General features: G+C 43.8%; 1 protein-coding gene across 4 annotated transcripts in view; it reads right to left on the minus strand.

Moving 5' to 3' along the window:
- Positions 1-9,668: 9,668 nt before the first annotated feature.
- SLC2A3 (solute carrier family 2 member 3) overlaps positions 9,669-25,533 on the minus strand; it is a 91,644-nt gene continuing 75,779 nt past the window's right edge. For 2 of the 4 annotated variants that reach the window (XM_004766603.3, XM_004766602.3), the window contains exons 3-11: positions 21,862-21,954; positions 21,175-21,335; positions 19,264-19,504; positions 18,650-18,812; positions 18,144-18,331; positions 15,097-15,201; positions 14,407-14,508; positions 13,757-13,960; positions 9,669-12,176 (exon numbers count right to left, since the gene is read on the minus strand). In XM_004766603.3, coding sequence (XP_004766660.1) covers positions 11,961-12,176; positions 13,757-13,960; positions 14,407-14,508; positions 15,097-15,201; positions 18,144-18,331; positions 18,650-18,812; positions 19,264-19,504; positions 21,175-21,335; positions 21,862-21,954 — 1,473 coding nt within the window. In that variant the 3' untranslated portion in view covers positions 9,669-11,960. The other 2 variants (XM_004766604.3, XM_045071892.1) reach the window with 2 other exon arrangements.

A 25,533-nucleotide genomic window follows, 5' to 3' on the forward strand; every position in this document is an offset into this window, starting at 1 on the left:
TACCTGGATACAGTCCCACGGGCTTCCTCTTTCGCAAACACGGCAGCCAGCTCTCGTAGCTCTCCTTAGCTTGATGAACAGCTATGGAACTTATTTTCACTACCTGAGCAGAGTACTTGGGGGGCTGGATTGGGAGCTCAATGATGGGTGGCCATGTTAAGTTCATAGTTAGAGCTGTGTAAGAGTATTCAGGGTTAAGCTAAATAAGAGTATTAGGTGCCTCTTTCCATTTCTTTCTGGGCTCTCTGCACCCGTACTCTGTACCTAAATCTAATCTGTCTTACTGGTTACTAATTGATCTATAATTTTTTTTTAAGATTTCTTTTAAAAGATTTTATTTATTTGACAGAGATCACAGAGGCAGCCAGACAGAGGAGGATGCAGGCTTCCCGCTGAGCAGAGAGCCCGATGTGGGGCTTGATCCCAGGACCCTGGGATCATGACCTGAGCTGAAGGCAGAGGTTTTAACCCACTAAGCCACCCAGGCACCCCTAGAGATTTTTTTTTAAGTCCTCTCCGCTACCAATGCAGGGTGAACTCAGAACCGCGAGATCAAGAGTCACATGCTGTACCCACTGAACCTCGGAGGCCCCCTGACTTACCTCTAATTAATGTGCTTCCTGTGTTACATACATTCCAATTGTTTCCCACGGTTGAAGTGAACAAACAATATGGTAAGTGCACATTAAACCAGATTAGCCACACAGTTCCTGTCCTTTTTGCAACCTTAGATCTTCCTTGATTCTCAGCCTTCTCTACATGCCAGATCTCATTTCCTAAATCTCAAACCCTTCCTCAGCCACTTAATCCTACCGTCATACTTAACATTCCCCAAACTGTGTAGGTTTTGCTGGTCTTTTGGGTGCTGCCCAAGGAACCCTTAAGCACAAATAAGCTAATTTCCACTGGTTCTTTGATCAATTCTTATTATTTATTACGTCAAGAAAAAGGGTTCTTTTTTTTTTTTTTTTTTTAAGATTTTATTTGCCAGAGAGAGAGCAAGAATACAAGCAGGCTCCCCACTGAGCAAGGAGCCTGATGTGGGACTCAATCCCACAACCCTGGGACCATGACCTGAGTTGAAGGCAGGTGCTTAAGGGACTGAGACACCCAGGAGTGCCAAGGGTTCTTTTTTATCTGTTCAGACTCTACACTCTGCAGTCTTCATCAGGATAAGAGAGAGATGATTATTAACTCCCATCAGTGGCTCTGCACTGTGTCTTTCCTTATGCCACTGGCATTTTCCAAAAAAATAAAGAAAAATAAGCCAGTTTGGGGGCACCTGGGTGGCTCAGTCATTTAAGTGTCTGCCTTCGGCTCCGGTCCTGATCCCAGGGTCCTGGGATGAGCCCACACCAGCCTCCCTGCTCAGCAGGAGCCTGCTTCACCCTCTCTTCCCCACTCATGTGCTCTTCTCACTATCTTATTTCTCTCTCTCAAATATATAAATAATAAAATTTTAAAATATTTTATTTATGTCAGAGAGAGGGAGAGAGAGCACAAGCAGGGGGAGTGGCAGGCAGAGGGAGAAGCAGGCTCCTGGCTGAGCAGAAAGCCCGATGCAGGGCTCGATCCCAGTACCTGGAGACCATGACCTGAGCTGAAGGTAAGAGGCTTAAGCTACTGAGCCACCCAGGCACCCTATATATGTTTTTTCTTTTCTTTCTTGAATTAGGCTCCACACCCAACATGGGGCTCGAATTCACCACCCTGAGATCAAGAGTCACATGCCCCATGGACTGAGCCAGCTAGGTGCCCCTCCAATATTTTTTATTTGTTTATTTCTCTCTTTAGTTCTGTCCATTTTTATTTTATGTATTCTTAAATAATTTTTGATCCAAGACTAAGGCATTAGGCCTTCCTGATATTTTATTTTATTTTATTTTTAATTATTTGACAGAGATCACAGGTAGGCAGAGAGGCAGGCAGAGAGAGAGGGAAAAGCAGACTCCCTGCTGAGCAGAGAGCTGGACTCAGGGCTTGATCCCAGGACCCTGAGATCACAACCTGAGCCAAAGGCAGAGGCTTTAACCCACTGAGCAACCCAGGTGCCCCAGGCCTTCCTGATATATTGATTTATTTTGTTGTTTCTTAAAAATCATTTATCATCCTGTTATTCTTTTTCTTTTAAAGATTTTATTTATTTATTTGAGAGAGAGAGAGAAGCAGTGGTGCGGGGCAGAGGGAGGGAGCAAGAGAGAAGCAGACTCCCTGCTGAGCAGGAAGCCGGATGCAGGGCTGGATCCCAAGACCCAGGTATCATGACCAAACCAAAGGCAACCAGCCACTCAACCGACTGAGCCATCCAGGTGCCCCTCTATTATTCTTTAATACTCTCTTATCTTGGGGGTGCCTGGGTGGCTCAGTGCCTGAAGGCTCCTCTGCCTTCAGCTCCGGTCATGATTCCAGGGCCCTGGGATCAAGCCCCGCATCGGGCTCTCTGCTCGGCAGGGAGCCTGCTTCCCCCTCTCTCTCTGCCTGCCTCTCTGCCTACTTGTGATCTCTGTCAAATAAATAAATAAAATTAAAAAATCACTTATCTCCATATTGCTAAACACAATGGCAATTCTCAGCCCTTGTCTTAACTAGAATATAAGGAGGAAATCAGCCTTTCCCTAATAAAAAATAACCAAGTCACCTATTAAGATAAGCATTCAATTAATAGAAAAGATGGTAAATGTTTAACTCCCTTGGACAAACATCATAGCACATTTAGAGAAATTAAGTATTATATTCTTTTTGTTATTCTAAACAGTGTTATCTTTTTGTTTTCAAAGATACTTAATCAGTATCTCTTTCACGTGTCCGTTATCAGCATGCCTTTTCAGTAACCTTCTTGGAGATTGCTAATTTATAGTCCAGTCCACCTGTTCCTTACCTGCTAAGTGTCAAAAGTTGAATCTTCCATACAGGTGTCATGAAGCCCTTCCTTCTCTACTTAGCCCCAGCAAATCCTGGGAGTGGGTCTTTGGTATATTAACATATAAAAGGAGACCCTACAATTTTCATTTTAAAGCCTGGGGTGCTGGTACTTTGATCGTGTCTTGTGAGCATTTTGCTTACTTTCTACATTATAATTCTCATAAATTACAGTGTTTTCTTTCTAATTTGTTTCTATGGTCTTTTTCTACAGAAAACTGGCATATTACTGGAAGGATCTGGACTGTAAGAACAATATATGAGACTACTATTGGTCCTTCAAAATTGAGGGGCCCTAAAAAACCTGCTTTATTTGTCCTAGTTTGGAAGAATTCAAGAAACTTGACCTCTAGTTACCTGGGGTGATGTTCTTGCAATTAATCAAAATAAATGATGAGAGGGCCTAAGTTATTTGGCCTGACCCCAGTTGGGAACCAAGAGCCGTATGCACATGAGTAGGTAAAATAGTCATTGGGTGAAGAAATGACATTTGTAGGATCCTTGACACAGTAGCCCCAGGCTCTGTGGTTCTATAATCTGCTGGTGAAGTCCTAATGGGGGCTACAGTTCACTTGGGAGGATGTAAGAATTCAAGGGATGAGATTAAGGTGAAAATCTGGATAGAAATCAGTATGTTTGAAGAGGCTTTATGTGAAATGGTGTGTCTCCTTTACCTTAATATATTTATAGGAATAAATATTGTGCCTGACTGGGAAATGCTTCCCCTATTTAGCGTTGTAAAACAGAAGGCATACAAATCCACCCTTCCACCCACATTGATTGGATGCACTAGTAGACCAAAATAGTACTTTTTAAAATTTTATTTATTTATTTTTTAAAAGATTTTATTTATTTATTTGACAGACAGAGATCACAAGTAGGCAGAGAGGCAGGCAGAGAGAGAGAGGAGGAGGAAACAGGCTCCCTGCCAAGCAGAGAGCCTGATGCGGGGCTCGATCCCAGGAACCTGGGATCATGACCTGAGCTGAAGGCAGAGGCTTAACCCACTGAGCTACCCAGGTGCCCCTTTATTTTATTTTTTTAAGAGATTTTATTTTTTTACTTGCGAGACAGAGATCACAAGTAGGCAGAGAGGCAGGCAGAGAGATAGAGAGGAGGAAGCAGGCTCCCCAATGCGTAGAGAGACCGATGCGGGGCTTGATCCCAGGACCCTGGGATCATGACCTGAGCCGAAGGCAGAGGCTTTAACCCACTGAGCCACCCAGGAGCCCCTATTTTCTAGGTTCTATTAAACCTATTTTTCAATACTAAAGTTGCTATTTGCAATAAGCACCTATAAAATAAAATGATATAAAATATCTTCTAAGTATCTTATTTGAGAAGTTCTATGAATAAAACTATAAAACTCTTCTGAGGGGGCTGCCTGGGTGGCTCAGTCAGTTAAGCAGCCAGCTCCTAATTTCTGCTTAGGTCATTATCTCAAGAGTCCTGGGATGGAGCTCCAAGTGGGGCTCCACACTCCTTGCTCCATGTAGAATCTGCTTCAGATTCTCTCTCCCCGGCCACCCCTTCCCTTGCTCACACTCTTTCTCTCAAATACATAAAATCTTAAGAAAAAAAAAAAAATCTTAATAAAAAAGCAAAACCCAAAACTCTTTTGAGGAATATACAGATCGGAACACTTAATATCATAAAAATGTTAGTGCTTCTCGAATGAATTTCTATTCAATGTCATCCCAATGAAAATATTAGGACAGGTTTCTTTTTGGAAATTGAAAAAATTAATCTGGAAAATTCCAAAAAAGGAAAGTGAGGAGGGACTAGCCCAGCAGATATTTTTGAAATATGTAAACAATTTGGTTCTACAGAAAAACAGATCAATGGGAAAAAGATGGCCTCAAATAGCCCCAAGTACATATGAAAATTTAATGTACAGCAAAGTTGGTATTTTAAATCAAAGAAGAAAAGATGGATTTTTGAGTCTAGGTATTGAGGAAAAAAACACAAAGATGAATCCTTATTTCACAGCATACCCACAAATAAATCCCATAGAAATCAAGAATTTGAACATAAATGAAAGCTATAAAATTACTAGAAGAAACATTAATGTTTAATATTTAATACTTATACTGGGATGAAAACGTTTTTTTAAGAAGGAATTAATACACAAAGTTATAAAAGAAAAGATTGTTAAATTTGATTAATAAAAATTTTTAAGGGGCACCTGGGTGGCTCAGTGGAATGAAAACGTTTTTTTAAGAAGGAATTAATACACAAAGTTATAAAAGAAAAGATTGTTAAATTTGATTAATAAAAATTTTTAAGGGGCATCTGGGTGGCTCAGTGGATTAAAAGCCTCTGCCTTCGGCTCAGGTCATGATCCCAGGGTCCTGGGATAGAGACCCACATCAGGCTCTTCCTAACTCGGGGAGCCTGCTTCCCCGTCTCTCTACCTGCCTCTCTGCCTACTTGTGATCTCACAGATAAAATCTTAAAAAAAATTTTTTTTAATTCTGTAGGGGAAAAAAACTGCAAAATAAATGGCAAACGAAATGTTAATTTCTTTCATATACAGAGGAGGAGAGTCCATGGGAAAGAATTCGACTATTGCAAGTTTTTAATCTGCTTAGCCTATGGTTAATTGAAATTGATAGGTTGATTTCTCCGTTATGGTTGATTTGGTAATTTTTCAGTTTTGCTATATATATATATATATGTATATATATATGTATATATATACATACACACACGTATATAAACATATATTTATAAATAATAATTTCTATTTATAAATTCATTTATATTTATAAATATTTATATATGTATACATACGTATATATGTACATATTTATGCATGTGTATATATAAAAAATATATACATATATATATTTAAAGAGTTTCTTTCTTTTTTTTTTTTTTTTTTTAATTTGTCAGAGAGAGAGAGCGCGCGCAGATGGAGAGGCAGGCAGCCCTGGACCCAGCCCTATCCCTCCGCTCCAGAACACCCCCCACCAGGGAAGAGCCTGCTTGTCCTTCTCCCTACGTCCCTCTCCCCGCCTATGCGCTCTCTCTCAAATAAATAAATAAAACCTTAAAAAAATTAAACACTTTTATAATATTTAGGTAAATATATGTAGAAACTGGCACCCTTATACCTTATTGGCTACTTACCTTTATTCCCGCCCCTGAGCATTTAATCAAGAGACAGAGGTACTTTTGCCAATTCATTCATTGCTCTCAATTTCCTCATTTAAAAAAAAAATGAGATTTGGATTTAATTTCTGAAATCTAATGTAACTCACGTGATTCAGCCTTATCAATTAAGTCACTAAGCCTAGAGCAATCTAGGAAGGGTAGTTAAATTCACTTCATAATAAGACAGGTAAGAAATACCTGCTTTGGAAGGTTTTCTGGGATACGACCTAGACTAGAACCAGAAATGGTTTCAAGGATCTTGAACCAAACGGGATACTGAGTAGAGGTTTGCGGCCGTTCACGCCTGCGCAGTGAAGAGGCGGCTGAAGCCCCGCTTCCCGCAGGGTCTGCGGCTTCCCTGGCGCCAGGCGGGCCTGCTGCGGCGCCGCGGGGTAGGGCGGGGAGAGGGCGGAGGAAGAAGTGGGCGATGCCCGCCGCAGGGCCACGCCCGGGGCTGGAGAGACTCGAGCCGGAAACCTGCGCGCTCTAGAAGCCGGCTTCCGGCAGCGGTCCCAGAGCGAGCCCCGCGGCGACTCGAGGCAAGGTCGGCGCTCGGCGCGACCAGGGCCCGGATCCAGGACACAGATTTGACACTAGGTGATTCGTTGGGGTCACTTTGGGAATCGACACTCAAGTAGTTCTCCCCGGTGATAGGATGGCATAGGGAAGCCCCGGGAAGGTGGAGCCATAGCTGGAGGACTGGGGCTCACCTGTGGTCTGGTGAGGGGAGTGGCTCACCTGTGGCCACTCCCCAGCATCTCACAGCGCCAGGCTCCAGGCCCAGGGGCACGCCTGCCTCTCCCCATCTCCCTTTCTCAACCCTGGGCTGCGGCCACCAGCCCAACTTCCCCTGCAGCCATCCAGTTGGAACCTTGACCAATAGGCTAAAAAAGAAAGAAAAAAAAGGGTGGTACGTTTTAGCTTGAATTTTATCAAAAGCACAGGTAGACTGGGAGGTGTGGAAAGAGTCATTCTCTCAGCCCAGGACCACTTCAGCCAGCCATCCAACATTTATTCTGCTAGTTACTGATTTTTTGCCTCTCCGCTCCAAATTCATCCTTTCGGTAATGGATGGAAGGCCTTTAGATCATTTCCTCTTGAGAGTGTTAAGCACAGTGAAGTTTTCTCAGTAGATGGTGCTGTTAGGATACTCTAGGAAGAATGGGGCTTTTCCTACTTTTTCCAGTGGCCATACCATAGATGACAAAACGTTTGGTGGCACCCTGCCCCAGTCATGCACCCAGAATACAAGCTCCATCAGTCACCTCACAGCCCCAGCCCATGTCTGGCAATCATTTCCCACAAGGCTCCAAGGACCGCCCCCCTGCCCCCATTGGTGCCCTGACCCCCTCTGTACACTCAACATGTCTGGCCACCAGCTGTGGCTCACCTGCAGTTGTCTCCCTGCTTCTCAGGCCACACTAGCTCTGGCCTGTGCAATCCAGCAAATTTCTCTATCCAGTAGACCAACTCTGCATTTTCTTTTTCTTTTTTAAGATTTTATTTAGTTATTTGACAGATCACAAGTAGGCAGAGAGGCAGGCACAGAGAGGAGAAGCAGGCTCCCCACTGAGCAGAGAGCCTGATGCGGGGGCATCCCCATACCCTGAGATTATGACCTGAGCCAAAGGCAGAGGCTTTAACCCACTGAGCCACCCAGGCGCCCCAACTGCATTTTCAAAGAAGATCTGAGCCTTAGGGGCGCCTGGGGTGGCTCAGTCGGTAAAGCGCCTGCCTTTGGCTGGGGTCATGATCCTGGGGTCCTTGGATTGAACCCTGCTTTGGGCTCCCTGCTCAGGGGGAGCCTTCCTCTCCCTTTCCTGCTGCTTCCTGCCCCCCCATCATACCCTATCTTTCCCTCTCTCAAATAAAATCTTGGGAAAAAAAGAAAAAAAGAACTGAGCCTCAGCTTTGGGGAGGTGGCCCATCTTCCAAGGGTGTCTCTCCCTGGATACTCTTCCTCAGCTCTAGAATACCATATTTAGTTCTCCTATTATTTTCCTTTTTTTTTTTTAATTAAAAAAAATTTTTTAAAGTAGGCTCCATGCCCAATGTAGGGCTTGAAATCACAACCCCAAGATCAAGAGTCGCTTGCTCCACTGACAGAGCCAGCCAGGTACCCCTGCTATTTTTTACTTATTACACCTTGACTTTTTTTTAAGTAATCTCTACATCCAATGTGGGGCTTAAACTCACAACCGTGAGATCAAGAGCCACAAGCTCTTCTGACTAAGCCAGCCAGGTGGCCCAGCTTGACATTCTTTATATTCCACTTTCTCTGATTAAACCATTGTGTAGTTTGTCTTCTGATAGGAGCCAACCTGTTCGATAACACTTATCAGTTGATGTCCAGCAGTGTTCCAGGCAGGAACGAGACAGACAAGTTACTTGCTTTTGAGCTTATATTCTACAGAGGTTGTTTACTAAGACCTAAATCACCAGACAGACTGAGCCATACAAAATTCTGAGGCAGAATATATATATATATTTTTAAAAGATTTTATCTGACACAGATCACAAGTAGGCAGAGGCAGGCAGAGAGAGAGAAGGGGGTGGGGGAAGCAGGTTCCCCGCTGAGCAGAGAGCCCAATATAGGACTCAATCCCAAGACCCTGAGATCATGAACCGAGCCAAAGGCAGAGTCTTAACCCACTGAACCACTTAGGCGGCCCTGAGGCAGACTATTCTAAGCACAGGGGTACAAGTGCAAAGCACCTACTAAAAATGAACTTGAAGTATTTGAGAATTAGAAGGCTCAGCGGGGCTAGACTTCTGTAAGCAGAGAAACAAGAGATGAAGTTAAGGAAACGTTTTAGGTAGAGTAACCCTAAGATATTTTTAGGGGGGTTTTGATAATGAATGAAAGCAGTATATACTCTAAGTATTACTCCAGGGTATCAGGAGTCAGCTAGGACGTATGGTCACCAAATTCACCAAATTCATAGTAAGGGAGTCTGGATGCCACTTTGTGACAAGATGTAATCAGGCTTTAAGCAGAGGAGTGACACAATCTTTTTGGTTACTCTGGTTATTGGAAAATGGATTGAGAGCGCACAAAAATGGAAAAAGGGACCTGATAGTCCCACAATTATGGAGAATATGGTGCAATCCCCAAGCTCTTTCAGGACATTCAGGGTTTCATTCTCCTTCCTCCTAACAGAATACCAGTGTCATGATTACCGTTGCCAGTAGGAAGGCTTGACAGAGCTCATGCCTGGGCCAAACAGAAGTAAAAAAGTAGCCATTCAGGTAACTTTAGTAAGGATAGGGAATGTAGGGAAGGGAATGTCAGAATGTCAGTCCATAAATGAAGGCATGAAGGTGTTAGTAAGTGCAAGTGGGTGTGTTTTCTTGTCTAAAGTTAAGGGGCACATGGGTGGCTCAGTGGATTAAAGCCTCTGCCTTTGGCTCAGGTCATGATCCCAGGGTCCTGGGATCGAGCCCCGCATCCGGCTCTCTGCCTGCCTCTCTGCCTACTTGTGATCTGTCAAATAAATAAACAAAATCTTTATAAATAAATAAATGGAAGTTAAGAAATGTAAACTAAAGCTGATTTTATTGAAACCAAAGCAGAATAAAAAAAGCATGTGATGTCATATGTACATTCAGAGTTTTTATTTCAAAACAAAGAACCACAGTAACATTAATAATAGAAAATCCATTTGGAAATATTCACAATCCCGTCACCGAGAAATGAGAAAACTTCCACACAGCGTTACTGCCAACCCACTGTTTTTTGAGTATTCAGAAGCAGAGGGGCGGTTAAAGTCACCTGGTCAACCACGCCCCATTCCATATAAGCTCTGTGAGTTTCTTTTCCATAGGCTGTGACCAGGGGTAACAGTGAGAACTGGTGACTAAAATACTGTCGAAGGCAAGGGTTTGGCTAAAGGGTCTGAAATATTTTAAGCACCAAGGAGAGAAGGGTGATCAAGCAACATATGAAAGAGGGAAGACAGAGTAAGGTGTCATGGGGCCCAATCTCCATTTATAAAAATACTGGGGAACGAGATGATTTGTAGAGGTGTCCATGACCTGTGGCAAGCGTACATCCCTCCCTCCACCTTGTCTGACTCTAAAATGCTCCACAGTTAGAAGTCTTCACTTTCTTTCCCCCTTAAAAGAAAGGCTCCCTCTCTCCTCCCACTCCCCTCCAAGAGGTCATATGTTCTGATCGCACACTTTCCTTTCCTACTGCCACTGTCTGGGTAGAGAGGGAGGCAGAGTCCTCCTCCACCCTCCATCTCAACATTTAAGGAGTTCTCCCCCAACTGCCCGACAAGGAAAATTAGCCAGATGAGCCTGAACTCTGAAGTCTGGAAGAAAACTGTAGATACAAATTCTACCCAGCAAAGGCAGTGTTATTTATATATAATATATATATGTATATGGAGATGAGTTTGAACACCTTTTATTCAAAGGGGGGCTGTAGGAACAGAGGACACAAGTTACCAGTCATCTACTCCCACCCAGAGCAAAGTGACAGTGCACATACATTCATACTCTCTCAAGTGTGGGCTACGCTGCACATTTACTCATACTACCCCAAATGTATGGTCCCCTGCGGGCACTTGCCGTCACACTATGCAAATATGGTAACAGAATAAGCATGCGACGACCCTAAAGCAATATACTTCAACTAGGTAATTATTGTTCAGGAAAAATCCTCTCCCAGAGCTGAGGTTACAAGTTCCAAGTTAGTTTATGAACATTCTCCTCTGAATTCTTTTAAAGCTATGGCTTAAATATAATTAAAAATCAACAACTAAAACCTCCTAAAGAACAAAATGGAGAAATACAGAACCTCCACCAAGATCCACTATTTTGGGCTTTTCATTTGGAAGGTTCTCCTACCAGGCGGGTGTTAGGAATACTTAAAACACCCCCCACCCCCATCAGTCTGCAACAAGGGGAAGTAGTTTTGTCCAGTGAAGAGAGAAAGATTTCTAGAAATAACCTTCCCTTCTCTGGACTCCAAGAAAAGTTAGAACCCACCCACCACCATTAGCTATAATGCCCATCTTAATAATAACCCTAGGTTTCAAGTAATACTACATATAATTTTAAACAAAGAAAGAAGTTCAAAAGGTAACCACTAGCTTCTTAATACAGGCACATGACTTTTCTGAGAAATTAAACTTTAGAGTTTCCACCTGAAGGTTAAGAGGCAACGTGCAGACTTCACACACCCCATCACGTACCCTCTGAGAACACGTTATGCTTCTCCCTGAATCTGCCCTTATTGCACCTCGACCTCTCTCGCCAGCATCACATCTTCTACCCTATAACCTCTCCTCAAGCGCCTCCCTCTATCCTCTATTTCCTTATGTTTTCATTATTTGGTAAAATTATTTTACACTTAAAAAAATAAATATTTATGCAATAAAACCAGAAGATTAAATAAATAAACTCAAGTTAATTTGCTCTGCAGAGCTGTATGGAAGCAAGGAAGGTGCTCTTATTTAATCCCTTTCTGCCCTCCACACTCATGTACATCTGCTTCCTGAAAGTCTGGGGTCAGGGAAACTGCACCTCACTCTTACTCCCCTACTGGCCCTCGCGAGGCCCTATTAGAACCCAAGGGAGGAAGAGCTGGCAATGTTGTCATATGGCAAGCGGCCAGTTCCTCCTGAAATGAAGGTAGGTTCACTTGGTCTCTCCTCAACAGAAGAGAATGTCCAAGAAATGAAATGTTTCAAAAGCCACTGAAGATACTAGCTCCAGCACTGGGTTCCTCTGAGTGCTCATGGAGTGTGTGGGAAGAGAAAGGAATCAAGTAGCAGCATTCAGAAACAGTCCTGGGTTACAACCTGATGCGGTCTCTCCCTCATCTGGGGGAGAGGTGGCTTTTCTGTGTTGGGAGGGAGGCGGGAAGGAGGCATGGCTTAGACGGTGGCAGTCTCCTTCACGGGCTGGATGCTGTTCATCTCCACGATGGGGCCCTTCTCAGCTCTGTTAGCCTCCCGTGCCTGCCCTTCGAAGGCTCGTGTGATTTCCTCAAAAGTCCTGCCACGGGTCTCAGGGACTTTGAAGAAGGTGAAGACCAAGAAGATAATGAGGAAGCCAGTGAAGATGATAAAAACATAGGCTCCTAGATAGAACTAGTGAAAAGATACCGAAAAAAGAGTGTCAGTGTAAATTCTGGTCATTGCCCAACCTCTCCTTCCCATCCATTTCTAGGAGGCTTCAAGGCACAAGCCTTCTGCATTTAACAAGAACATGGAGTCTTCTTTGTGTCTTTAAATGCCACTTCTCACTTACTGTATCTCTAATCCTGTGTCATTCCTTTTCCCATTCATTAAAGATCCCGATCTGCTCCCAAATACCTATTGAGTATTCCAGGACATTTTTAAAAAAATGTTTTATTTGTCAGAAAGAGAAGAGAGAGAAACAGAGTGTCTGCACAGGCAGGGGAGAACAGCAGGTAGGAAGAGGCGGCGGCTCCCCACTGACCAAGGAGCCTGATATAGGGTTAGATCCCAGCTCTGGGATCATGGCCTGAATTGAAGGCAGATGCTTAACTGACTTGAGCCCCACCCAGGGGCCCTAGGACTTCTGATTATTTTAAAAATCCGGGTTTCAAAAAAAAAATTAAAAAAAAAAAAAAATCTGGTTTCTGAAAGACTCACAAATACAGGAAATGTACTCTAGATGTCCACTGCAAGTACATTTATTTAAGGAATCAGCTCCAGGTCATTTTTGTAATAGGATCTCATTCATTAATATCCTATGATTATTAATGAGTCTGTAAGGTCATAAAGTCATTAATGCCAGCTAATTCAAACTGTGTATTTAAGTGTTGTTCTGGAATCCTTTGAGACTGATCATGATCACTGTATCTAGACAGAACTATTCCTGTAATCACCCCAGACCAGTGGTCTTTTTAAATTTCCCAGTACTGGGACACCCGACTGCCTCAGTTCGTGGAGTGCGCGACTGGATCTTGGGCTCATATTGAGTTCGAGCCCCAAGCCGGGTGTAGAGATTTTTTAAATTAAAATAAATAAAAGTGTCTGGTTTGGGGGCACCTGGCTGGCTCAGTCAGTAGAACATGTGACTTGATTTCCATGTCTTGAATTTGAGCCCCATGATGGGGGGGTAGAGTTCACTTTAAAACACAGAGGTCCCCAGTTTTCCAGTTTTCCCTCCTGCCACCCAGGTGCCCCCATTCCTTCTTTTTCTATATGCTCTTGAAAATGAGAAGAAAATCTGGCTTAAAACACTCATCTGGGGCGCCTGGGTGGTTTAGTTGGTTGAGTGTCCCAACTCTATTATTTGCTCAGGTCCTGATCTCAGGGTCAGGAAATCAAGCCCCAGGTCAGGCACAAAGCTTATTAGTGTGCAGTGTCTGCTTGAGATTCATTCTCTCCCTCTTCCTCTGCTCCTCCCCTTCCCACAATCTCACTCTCTAAATAAAATCTAGGGACACCTGGGTGGCTCAGTTGGTTAAGCGTCTGCCTTCAGTTCAGGTTATGATCCCCCAGTCCTGGGATCGAGTCCCACAGGGAGCCTGCTCCTCCCTCTGCCTGTTACTCTGACAAATAAAACAAAACAAAACACCAAAACACGAAACATTCAGGATCTAATCCTCTGTGGCATCAGTTGCCAGATTTTAAATGTGTTGGCTTTAGTGAGCTGATTTCGAGATGGGCTTGGTTGAGTTTGTTTGTAATTTACTTACTGCAGCTGAAGGGAAGAGTAGCCCAACGAGAAAGTTGGAGGTCCAGTTGGAACAACCAGCCACTGCCATTGCAGCTGGGCGGGGTCCTTGGCTGAAGAGTTCGGCCACGATAAACCAGGGAATGGGGCCCGGGCCAATTTCAAAGAAGGCCACAAAGACCAAGATAGCCCCGATACAAACAAAGCTCATCCAATTATAGTCATCCTAAATGAGGAAGGAACAAAGAAAGTTAGTAGTAAAGACAGCTCAGCCTGGATAGGATCTAGCCTCCCAGAGATGAGGACTGACTGATAATGAAAAGCTCCCTCTGTCCTGGGGTACAATGGAGTTATTTGACTTAAGGCTCAAAAGGCTGGGTTTCTGAATCCTAGCCTTGTGCTCACATGTCTTATTCTGCACTAAGATCATCTCATCACCCGTAAAATGGGAAAAATTACCTCAACATTACATGAAGAATTAAATTACAAGCCTGTGTTATGTAGAATGTATATACAGAATCGTAGCAGTTTCACTACCCATCTCTGATGATTCACTTTTTGTAAAACACGTGACTTTATGGATCTCCGACCTCCCCTTCCTCCCCGTTGTCAGAGTCATCTATAACCTTCTCTTCCCATCCCCTCCCTCTCCTTCACTCAAAGAGTACTCACCTTCAACAACAAGGAGATGGTCATAAAGATGGAACAAACAGCCATCCCTCCGAGGCCAATCATATGCAGAGTCCTCCTCCCTGCCCTTTCCACCAGAAACAGCTAAGAGAAGAACAGAACGTAAAATTTCTGCTTTCCCTTTCAGGAAAACACTGTTACCAACTACCTGAATCTGCCTTACCAATAGCAGGATATTTGTTATAGTCATACTTCCCTGTTTATTTACTTAAGATTTTATTTATTTATTTGAGAAAGAGAGAGGGAGAGAAACAGCATGAGACCAGAAAGGAAGAGAGGGAGAAGCAGGTTCCCTGCTGAGTTACGCACCCCATGCGGAACTCGATCCCAGGACTCCGGGATCATGACCTGAGCCAAAGGCAGTCACTTAACCAACGGAGCCATGAAGGCAACCCCACACTTCCCGTTTTAGTTCTGAGTTTAAAGCATCCTACAGAATCCCTTTAATACCTCCCTCTTTCTCACCTACTTCTTATTTGCTTGAAGTGAGTAGACTTTTATACCCATCATTCAACAGCTCTTCTTCCCCAGAGAAGAACGAAGTAACACAAAGGTTTATTGTTTAAATGATGGTAGGGAGGAGGGAGATGGCAAGACAAGAAACCCAGCTTTGAACATGTATCGTAAGAACGCTCCTCCCCCACCCCCAAACTTTCACACCAACCAACTTACAGAGACAACGGTGAAGATGGTATTAACTACACCCGCGCCAATGGTGGCATAGATGGGCTCCTTAACACCTGCGTCCTCAAAGATTCCTGTTGAATAATAGAAGACCTGATAGAAAACAAAAGATAAAACTGTGAAACCACAGCTGTGCACAGCAGTTAAGAAAATCCTCAGAAAAATAAACTCCCAAGTCCCAGGAGGTTAAGGAGTCCTTTCTGGGCTTTTTGGTTCACTCAGTGTCTTTTCTACAAAGAAATCGTCTTCTATATCTTATCTCTCTTCTCTTCTTGGTTCTCAATTCTAGCTACTTGTTTCCATTTTCTTCTTCAATGTTTACTCCTCCTGCTCACTGAAGTCTCCTCCTTAACAACTATTGGTTAAGCTTTTTTGGTTTGCTTTAAAGGCTTTTTTGTTTTGTTTTTTTTTTTTAAATAACCTCTACACCCAACATGGCATTGGAACTCAAGACCCCAAGACCAAAGTAGCATGATCTTCCAACAAAGCCAGCCAGCAGCAAATTCCTCAATTTAGCTTCTTCAACAGACAATTCCTCTAACCCTTGAACAGATACCTATTCTGACAGCGAAGCAACTGGGAGTAACCTCAGCCTGCTCGTGAAAATAGGAACAGAACCTCAGCTGACCCCTAACCGTAGGTCCTTTCCAAGTGTTTGAAGAAATGACACCAACTATCATTTTAATTTAACATTTACTTAGTATTAAGTAAGCTACAGTTTATACTGTTTATTATTTGCTGGTCAGCCTGCTGAAATGTAGGGTTACTACAGCTACCATAGTTAAAATTTGAGATGTCCAAATACTGAACTCAGACCTCCAGGGAACACGGGAACAGATCTAGATCGGCTAAGGTTCAGTCCTTCAGGTTTGGGTCAGGAGTTTACTTTCATCTGGAGTGTTTGCCCCTTATACCCGTATTGTCATCAGACTTTGTGATGAATATATGTGTTTACACTGGGACTTACCTTCTCAAGAACTCTTCAAACACCTACAACCTTGGATAGAAACTGTTTAATTGTTTTTTTAAAGATTTATTTACTTGACAAAAACACAGTAAAAGAGGGAATACTCCCTATTCGTGTTGTGTCAAATGAAAAAAAATCAAAATTAAAATCTTAAAAAAATAAGATTTTTAAAGTAACCCCTACACCCAATGCCCCGATATCAAGAGTCACACACTGTATCGAGTGAGTCAGCCAGGCACCCCCACAGTGATTTTTATTTTTATTTATTTTATTTATTTATTTTAAAAAAGATTATATTTATTTATTTGACAGTCAGTGGGAGAGAACATGAGTAAGGAGAAGGTTAGAGAGAGAAGCAGACTCCCCGTGGAGCTGGGAACCCGATGCGGGACTCGATCCCGGGACTCCGGGATCATGACCTGAGCCGAAGGCAGTCGTCCAACCAACTGAGCCACCCAGGAGTCCCTTTATTTATTTATTTAGATTTATTTAATTATTTATTTATTTGTCAGGGATAGAGGGAGAGAGAGCGAATGAGCAAAGGCAGACAGAGAGGCAGGCAGAGGCAGAGGGAGAAGCAGGCTCCCTGCCGAGCAAGGAGGGACTCGATCCCAGGATGCTGGGATCATGACCTGAGCCGAAGGCAGCCTCCCAACCGAGCCACCCAGGCGTCCCCCTTTATTTATTTTTTATTAAGATTTTATTTATTTGACAGAGAGAAGAGATCATAAGTAGGCAAATAAGCAGGCAGAGAGGGGGGGAAGCAGGCTCCCCGTTGAGCCGAGAGCCAGAAGCAGGGCTCCATTCCAGGACCCTGAAATCATGACCTGAGCCAATGTCAGAGGCTTAACCCACTGAGCCACCCAGGCGCCCTGATCATAGTGATTTTTAAAAATGACAAACTTTGAAACTGGGATCCATCAAATCATCTCAGAGGTTTTTTTTAAAACTACTTTTTCTCCTAGTTTCTGATGTAACCGCCTCTAATCCTTCATGAAAAGCACTGCTATTTCAAATACAAGTAATCTTCTTGTATGTGAGGGAGAAAAAAGGCCAAGGACCAACTTGCTATTTTGAGTATCAAGTAAGTGTGTTTTGCAAAATGCTTTGCTACAGAATGATCTAATGGTATTGATTCAAGAATTACGTGATGAGAAACCCTCTGGGCAGAATCAGAACAAGGCTGTGCTTCATATCCAAAAACTATCTGCGAATGAATAGATAGAAGGTATGGGAGTATCCTCTTACCACTATTAGAACCTTCTAGTTCTAATAGAAGGTCGTTAGTTATCTGCAGAATTCAAGATACCTGCCAAATACTAGCTTCCATTTTGCTCCCCACTTTGAACTGAGTCACTATATTCAGAGAGAATAGTAAGGTCAGCTCTCAGTTCCTAGTGTGCCCCCAGATCTTTTGTATTTATTTCCTACTTCTTCCCCAGGGCTTTAGAGTGATTTTTTTTTAAGACTGTAAAGTCCTGGAGAAAAGCCACAGAGTGTATATTCTTACAGCTGCTCCAGTTGCATGGCCTGCCTTATCATTGATGACATCAAACAGGATTGATCAGAGTAAAAGACAACTAGAAATAAAGAATAAATGGTCGGAAAAGAGGATTAATTAAAAGTAGGTAAATATTTCAACAAAGTTTGAAAGAGAATTAAGAGTATTAACGACAAGTTCCAAGACTAAAGGTGATGAATTTTTTGTTTTATTATTTATTTTCTTATTTCCCCACATGGAAAACATGTACTGCAGATAAAATTTTAAAGAAATAAAAACAGGGGCGCCTGACTAGTACCCTCGGTAAGGCATATGACTCTTGATCTCGGGGCCCTGAGTTCTAGCCCCAGGGTGGGTATAGAGATTATGTAAATAAACTTATAAAAAAAAAAAAGGAAAAAATAAAACAAGTCAAAACCTGGATAACCAACATTTTTGTAAATGGCTGCTGTATGTAAGAATTGTGGGGACTCTGTAGGTAGTAAGGAGATGAGCAGCCACCCTCGCTTGGCCCCTCCAGCAAGTGGAAGCATGTGTGGGACAGCCAGGGACAGAGCAGCTACTCACAGCATTGATTCCAGATAGCTGCTGGGACAGCTGGAGCATGATGGAAATCATGATGGGCTGCTGGTAGCTGCGCGATCGGAAAAGCTCTAACACCGTGGGTTGCTTCTCTTGTGCCATCCTCGCGCTCTCATCTTTCATCTCCTGGATGTCCTGACTCACGTCCTGGGTGCCCCACAATCGTTGGAGGACTGGTCAGACAGACAAAGGATAAAGATAAGGTGCCATCTCGACTTCATTTCCCCAGTAACTCAGCTGGGAAGAAGTCACACTGGAATGAGCCCCAGATAATGGCTCATCTATTAGCATCTGTGCCCTAACCCTAACCTCCTTCTCACTTCACTCTTTAAGGGGTACAAAGTTTCTGACTCCAGAGCAATCAGGAAAGTCTCCACTTGGGTCCAGAGGAGCAAGGAAAAGGAGTGGACAAAACACAGATCCAAGACCCTCATCCTAAAATAAAACCACAACCCCAAAATTCCTACAGCAAAGCTGTGAAGGATACTCACTCTCCTTAGCACTCTCCTCTTCCCTTCTGTTGATGAGCAGAAATCTAGGACTCTCGGGGCAAAACGGAAGGGCTGCACTTTGCAGGACAGCTGGAATGATGGTGAAGCCCAAAAGCAGGGGCCAAAGTTCTTCCGTCCCCATGATGACTTTCAGACCAAAGATCTAGAAAACAGATACAGATGATACTTAATAATTCAGGGCGCCTGGGTGGCTCAGTCAAGTTACGTTATCTGCTAGTTGGTTCAGGTCATGATCCCAGGGTCATGGGATCGAGTCCTGCATTCGAGTGGGTTAAGTGTGCTTCTCCCTCCACCTCTAGTCTTCCTCCCCGGCTCTTGTGAGCGGTCATGCTCGCTCTCCCCCTCTCAAAAACTGAATCTTAAAAAAGATAAACTTTAAAAAATTTCAGAAAATCATCCATTCTCTTACCAAAGGAAAAGATAAATTCTGTTTCTTCTTTCTCTATGCTGCCTGCTTCTTTAGCTATCTGTGAGTTACAGTAATAGGAACACCTGAAACTTACATATGCCAGAGATTCCTGAGAGCTTTATCTATGTTAACTCATTTTATGAGCCAAGAAACTAACACGTATTAAGTAGGAGTTCTGGAGTACCTGAGCCACCAGGATTCCGATGACAATGCCCAGCTGGTTGAGAGTACCGAAAGCCCCCCGAAGGGCAGTCGGAGAGACCTCACCAATGTACATGGGCACAAAACCTGTGCAGAGTCCACAGAAGAGGCCAATAACTAACCGGCCCAGGATCAGCATTTCAACCGACTTGGCAATTTTGCAGAACCCCATAAGGCAGCCACCAGCAACGGCCAGGAGGTTGACAATCAGCATTGAATTGCGCCTGAAAGGTTAACCAGAGAAGACAAGAGAAGTCAGCAAAATAGGCCCAGCGGGATCTTCTCTTTCCTCATCTCTCTACCCTCCTCCAGTCTGTTATCAAACATTCTAGTTGAGATAAGATCAATGGTTCTTACACCTTGGTCCACAGAAAAACTCACCTAGAGAACTTGTTTCAGATTGTTTTAATCCCCAGTGGCAGCCAGGATTCTAGCAAGCACAAAGGCCAGTAGTTCTCAAAGTTGCCCACAAACTAACTGCATCAGCTAGGAATCTGCAAGAAATTAAAACTGTCCCACCCCACCTCAATTTACTACATCATTAGGTCTGACTTTGGAACTGAGCCCAGCAACCTTGTTCCCAGAAGTCATCCAGGTGTTGAGTCTGGCAAAGGTCTGAGAAACACTGCCCTGGGCAATTCTGATGCAGCTGGTCCACAAACACACTCGTGCAATTTCTGGACCAGTGTGCTCTTGTTATGCTTCTTACTCGATTTTGTTAGCTGCTAACAAAATAGCTGCTTAGGTGCCATCAACACACTAATAGAGACAGACTTTCGACAAGTTTGTCCATGCACAGAAAGCAGACCGCTTCAGCTCTCTGGTTCTCGGCTAGTCTATGGTGAGGCCATTTACAGTAAGTACTGATAGCCAGTATAAAATAATAAATTACTGCATCTGTGTTAGGTGTGGGAGGTCAAACCACTGAAACAACTAGAGAAAGTCAGAAGTAAGAGCTTAACGCTGAAAATTATTGCAGATGCTTGAAGAGACTTCAGGGATTCTGCCCTTGGGTGGCCTGTTGGAATTACCCGGGAGTTCTCAAACACTGGTACTTTTAAAAGCTCCCTGGGAGATCCTAAATGTGCGGCCAAAGGAGAGAACCTACTGTTAAGAGAAAAGTTTTATCCCTCATCCTCACTTTTACCTTTCTCTGCATTCCTTTCCCAGTTTCCTTACTTCCTTTATTAGGTTCTTTTGCTAATAATGATAGGAAAATATCACTGAGTTATGGGAGAGCCACATTAAAATTTCAATGCCTTTAGTAATCACATGGTGGCCTCAAAAATACAAACACAACAAACCCCAAGTGTTATCAAATAAAATGGACTGCTTTAAGCTTTTTTAGACATTGAATTCTATGTTTCCAGGAACGTCTAATTAGCAAATGAAATGGTTTCTTCACCAATCATTATTGAAAGTGTTCCGCTAAGACATTTTACTAAGTCAGCAGAGAATGAGGAGATTCAATTTTCTTTTTGGGGGAAAAAAATGTCAGTTATTTGGCCATTATCCACATCTGCCACAGGCCAAGGATTATAAAATGTTTCCTCCCAATCCTGCTTTGTAAACACCTGCATGAAATCCCAAATTTTCTAAGAAAAGCAAACAACTTCTGATCTTTTAAATCAAGTAGGTTTCTGGGAAATTCACAGTGTACTTTATTAGAGAGTACTGAATTAGCTTCAGCTGGATTGCAAAGGCTAATCTCTTGATGGGCAGCAGAGCTGCAAGCAGTCCTACTCAGTGCCAGCAGGCCTATCCTTTATTTGCCTCCATGGGAATCTGGGATGCTCGCATTCAAATGCATCATCACCTCCCCATCCTAATTCTCAATAACTGTTCTCAATGCAACCGGAAGAGCCCCCTTCCTTACCCAGTTTCTGGTCAGTACCTGCCAAAGCGGTTAACAAAGAGTCCAACGGAGAAGGAGCCAATCATACCACCAACGGAAAAGATGGCCACAGACAAGGACCAGAGGGAAGTGAGTAACACCTCAGTGGGAGGGTCTTCCAACTTCTCCTCCAAGGTGTAATTGATGAAGTCCTTTATGATCTGCCAATTAAAATGATTGGACAGATAGGTTGTTACGGCTGAATGAGAAGGAGCAAATACTGGGCATTTCCCCCTCCCTAAAAACCAGCATTACAATCACTGGTAGAGAATCAAGTAAATGGGCGGGGATGGAAGAGATCCAGACATTTGTTCACGGTAGCTCTGAAAACAATTTTGATTTGTCCTGAAAATCCCAGTAGGGAGCAGCACGATGTTCAGCGACTACCCCAGTCCTCCCCTAAGACCCTCCCACCCTCCTGTAACTAAGCCCTGAGGGATAATAAAGGAAGTTTATCAAGACAGGGTGAGAGGAGGAATGGATTCCAGTCAAGGGTATGGGGAGCAACTGCGCTTTTTCCTTTGACTAAGGATTCAGTTATACTTCCCCACCAGTATTTATTTTGCCTCTTCAGCCTTCACCAAGCTAGATACCAAGTTTGTCTGAAATTCTTCATTCTCAAAACCCTACTACTTAAAGGAATAATTTCCCTATTGCAAAGTCTAACTCTAGTCGCTTGGCACTCACCATCTCAGGAGCATTGATGACTCCAGTGTTGTAGCCGAACTGGAAAGAGCCTATTGTAGCAATGGAGATGGCAAAGATCAGAGGCGCGGTGACCTGGGGTGGGGGGAGAAAGGGAAGAAACAGTCCTTAAAGCTCTCCGCTGATGACTGTCTCTGAGTAATTCAGGAGATCGATTAGGAGCACTTGGCCTAGGAGTGGTATGGAAAGAGCAAAAACTTAACGAAATTTAGGTAATGAATGGGGGAACACAAAAGCACAGGTTATACTTGAGAACTTCTCCGGAGATATAGACAACCACAAAAACTCGGGAAAAGTGGCAAGAAAAACTGGGAAGTTAAGAGGAACTGGGTTAACAGGTTTCAAACTATTAAAAAAGACCCACTCCATATAAAAACAAGCTTAGAACTGCAGGAAGAGAGCGAGCCTTGGGATTCCTAGAAATGGGATTCTTTCGGAAACAGCTACATCCAGTGCTGTCTGCTTCTGGACCCAAGATCCCACTGAAGCCCGGAGTGGTGGTGGTACCTTTTGCCACTGGGCTGTTCTTTTCGCTCTGGATAGTGGAATCGACAAAATCTACCTGCGGTATCCTGATCCCATTTGAAATTCTTCCTGTTCACTTCGTTTAGTACTACTACCCCCACCCAGTAGGGGGAGAGCACAAGCTCACTCCCAAACTAACCGACCAGAGTAGGGCTGGGGAGGGGGAGTCCTCTCTCACCTTGCTGGGAGTAATTCAATCATGTGTTTATCTTAGATTTCCAACTCGATTTTTATGGCTGAGTACATCTTCTGCTGCATCCCCCCCACCAAATCCTTCCTTACTTAACCACCCCCTCTTTATGTTAGACAGAGTGGCCAGCCAGAAGTTTCAGTTCCTCAAGTTGACCTTGCACCCCAGACAGCCAGGCATTAAGTACCCAAGACGCCCTCGCACGCACACAGTTCTTTCTGCTTAATCCATTTCTCATCAATACTGACCTCTTCCTTTCTGCTTTGCTTCATCACTTACTATTCTTTTTTTTTTTAATTTTTTTTTTTAAAGATTTTATTTATTTATTTGACAGAGAGAGATCAGAGGCAGGCAGAGAGAGAGAGGAGGAAGCAGGCTCCCTGCTGAGCAGAGAGCCCGATGCGGGACTCGATCCCAGGACCCTGAGATCATGACCTGAGCTGAAGGCAGCGGCTTAACCCACTGAGCCACCCAGGCGCCCATCACTTACTATTCTTGAGGACCTTTTTCTCCACCCCTTTTCTTATCTCCCCTTATTTTCAAATAAGCTCACCTTGGCGACAGTGATTTTTCTCCCAGCACATATACTACATACGTAACACACAATAACACATTAATGTGCTGTGCACTCACAATCACAACACCAATAAGGACAACTAGAATTCTCCCTCCTTAGTATCCGTGGACTAAACAACAAAATAGATGGCTGGACACTTGACCCAAGCCCTCAAACGAATCCCAGGTCCTTTCAAGTTTAAGGCTTCCAGAGCAATCTTCCTGCTGCCTCACTGAGACCCACACTTGTAATCAACACAGCCAAGCATCCTGGAACACTCAACCATCTCACCCCCACATCCTTAATATCATGTGATTATGCTAAAACCAAGCCAAAGCAACAAAACCCCTGAGAAACACACAACTTCTCCAGGTGACTCTCCCTGCCACAGGAAGGTCAGTGGGACTGGGATTAAGTCCTTTAGACGCTGTGACATCCAAAGAGAACAGACAGAACCACAGCATCACAGGCTGGAGAAAAAATGAAAAGGCCTGAAGATGGCTAGATGGCTACATGACTCGTAATAAAACAGAGCACAGCCATCTCCGTTAAAGCCGGCTTTTCTGAGTTTACCCCCGAACACAAGCAAAGATAACTGGTAATTATATTAATCTTACCTTCTGGGTCCCCATGGCCTTAATTTAATTCTTTTCCAATCTTCAACAAAGATCTAGGAGCGGGACCCCAGAGATCCGTCTTCCAATCAATAAAACCTCCAGAATGCCCCCGGCAGCAAGCTCTCCTCTCAGCCTCACAGCGATGCGCGATCCCACCCTTACTCTCACCGTTACAGCGGGCCAGGGACGGATTTATAATCTCCGCAAAGGGTGGAGCCTGCAAAGAAGACAAGCCCCCCTTCTCTCCACCCCCGCTACAGACCCCGTGACCTAGCGGAATTTTGTGACCTCAAACTCTGCCCCCGCCCTAGGCAAGGGCTCCCTCCCTCCCCACCCGGTTTTAAAACCACAGCCGACACCCGCCCCGTGCCAGGGTTTTTTGGTTTGTTTTTTTTTTAAGACTCGTCCTCCTTCCCTCTTCTAATAGCGATAATCTCTTAGTTTCAAAGACAAAATGCTACCAGAAAAGCCTGAAGGGAGGGCAAATTCACTTCAATTTTTGCTCTCACATCTGCTGGGAATAAAGTCAATCTAAAGAGATGAAACAAAATGCTACTTATACAAGATAAAGTTGACTGGGGGCTACTGTCTGAGAGTTCAGGTTGTTTGGAGTGTAAGCAGATAGATTCACCATGCTTTGAATTTATCAGCTCCTTTTTGATTATAGGCTCGGTCTGCCATCTTAAAGGGGAAGAAAGAGCAGCCTGGAGAAGAAAAGCTAGCAAGGGAAGAACTGGGCTAGGTTTTGGCTCTCTTTGTCTTCTGATTAGCACAATCTCTCAGGGAGGAAGAAAACCTGAGTATCCGGGAGCCAGACCACCTCTCCTGGGTTGAAGGAACAAGAGAATCAACTGCTTATGGGATACCATTCAAACTCCTTAAGATGGCATTTACCCTACCGCTTACTATAAATCCTTCCCATTCTGAGATGTTGTACCTCTAGCCTCAGGTTTCTAGCATCTAGAGATGCAACGATGACCACATTCAGCGACACAGGTGCTTGTTGTGTGCACACTGCACGTCAGGTACTCTCCAAAAGCTTGAGGGTTCGTCAGTATGTAGGACAAAAAGGGTCCTAGCTTTTTATTTATTTATTTATTTATTCATTCATTCATTTATTTTTTTTAAAGATTTTATTTATTTATTTGACAGACAGATCACAAGTAGGCAGAGAGGCAGGCAGAGAGAGAGGAGGAAGCAGGCTCCCCACTAAGCAGAGAGCCTGATGCGGGGCTCGATCCCAGGACCCTGAGATCATGACCTGAGCTGAAGGCAGAGGCTTTAACCCACTGAGCCACCCAGGCGCCCCAGGTCCTAGCTTTTAAGGAATTTATAGTATTTCCCTTCGTATTTTTTTTTTTTTTAGATTTTTTATTTATTTATCAGAGAGAGAGAGGACGAGAGCAAGCACAGGCAGACAGAATGGCAGGCAGAGGCAGAGGGAGAAGCAGGCTCCCTGCCGAGCAAGGAGCCCGATGCGGGACTCGATCCCAGGACGCTGGGATCATGACCTGAGCTGAAGGCAGCTGCTTAACCAACTGAGCCACCCAGGCGTCCCTCCCTTCGTATTCTGTAAGGAGTTAGTTGGACAGCTAGGTAGTCAGGGTCAGGGTCCCCAACAAGAAAATACAGAGTCAGGGCAGTTCAAATGAAGTGACATCTTATTCTGCAGCTTGGACAGGAGTACACTATTTTGCTTTGCAGCATTTGCAGAGATGACTTCTTCATTTTTTTAACTTACTCTTTTTTTTTTCCATTTTATTTTA

The sequence above is a fragment of the Mustela putorius genome, unplaced genomic scaffold, assembly GCF_011764305.1.
Source record: "Mustela putorius furo isolate JIRA1106 unplaced genomic scaffold, ASM1176430v1.1 tig00003988_pilon_pilon_pilon, whole genome shotgun sequence".
NCBI classification, from domain to species: domain Eukaryota; kingdom Metazoa; phylum Chordata; class Mammalia; order Carnivora; family Mustelidae; genus Mustela; species Mustela putorius.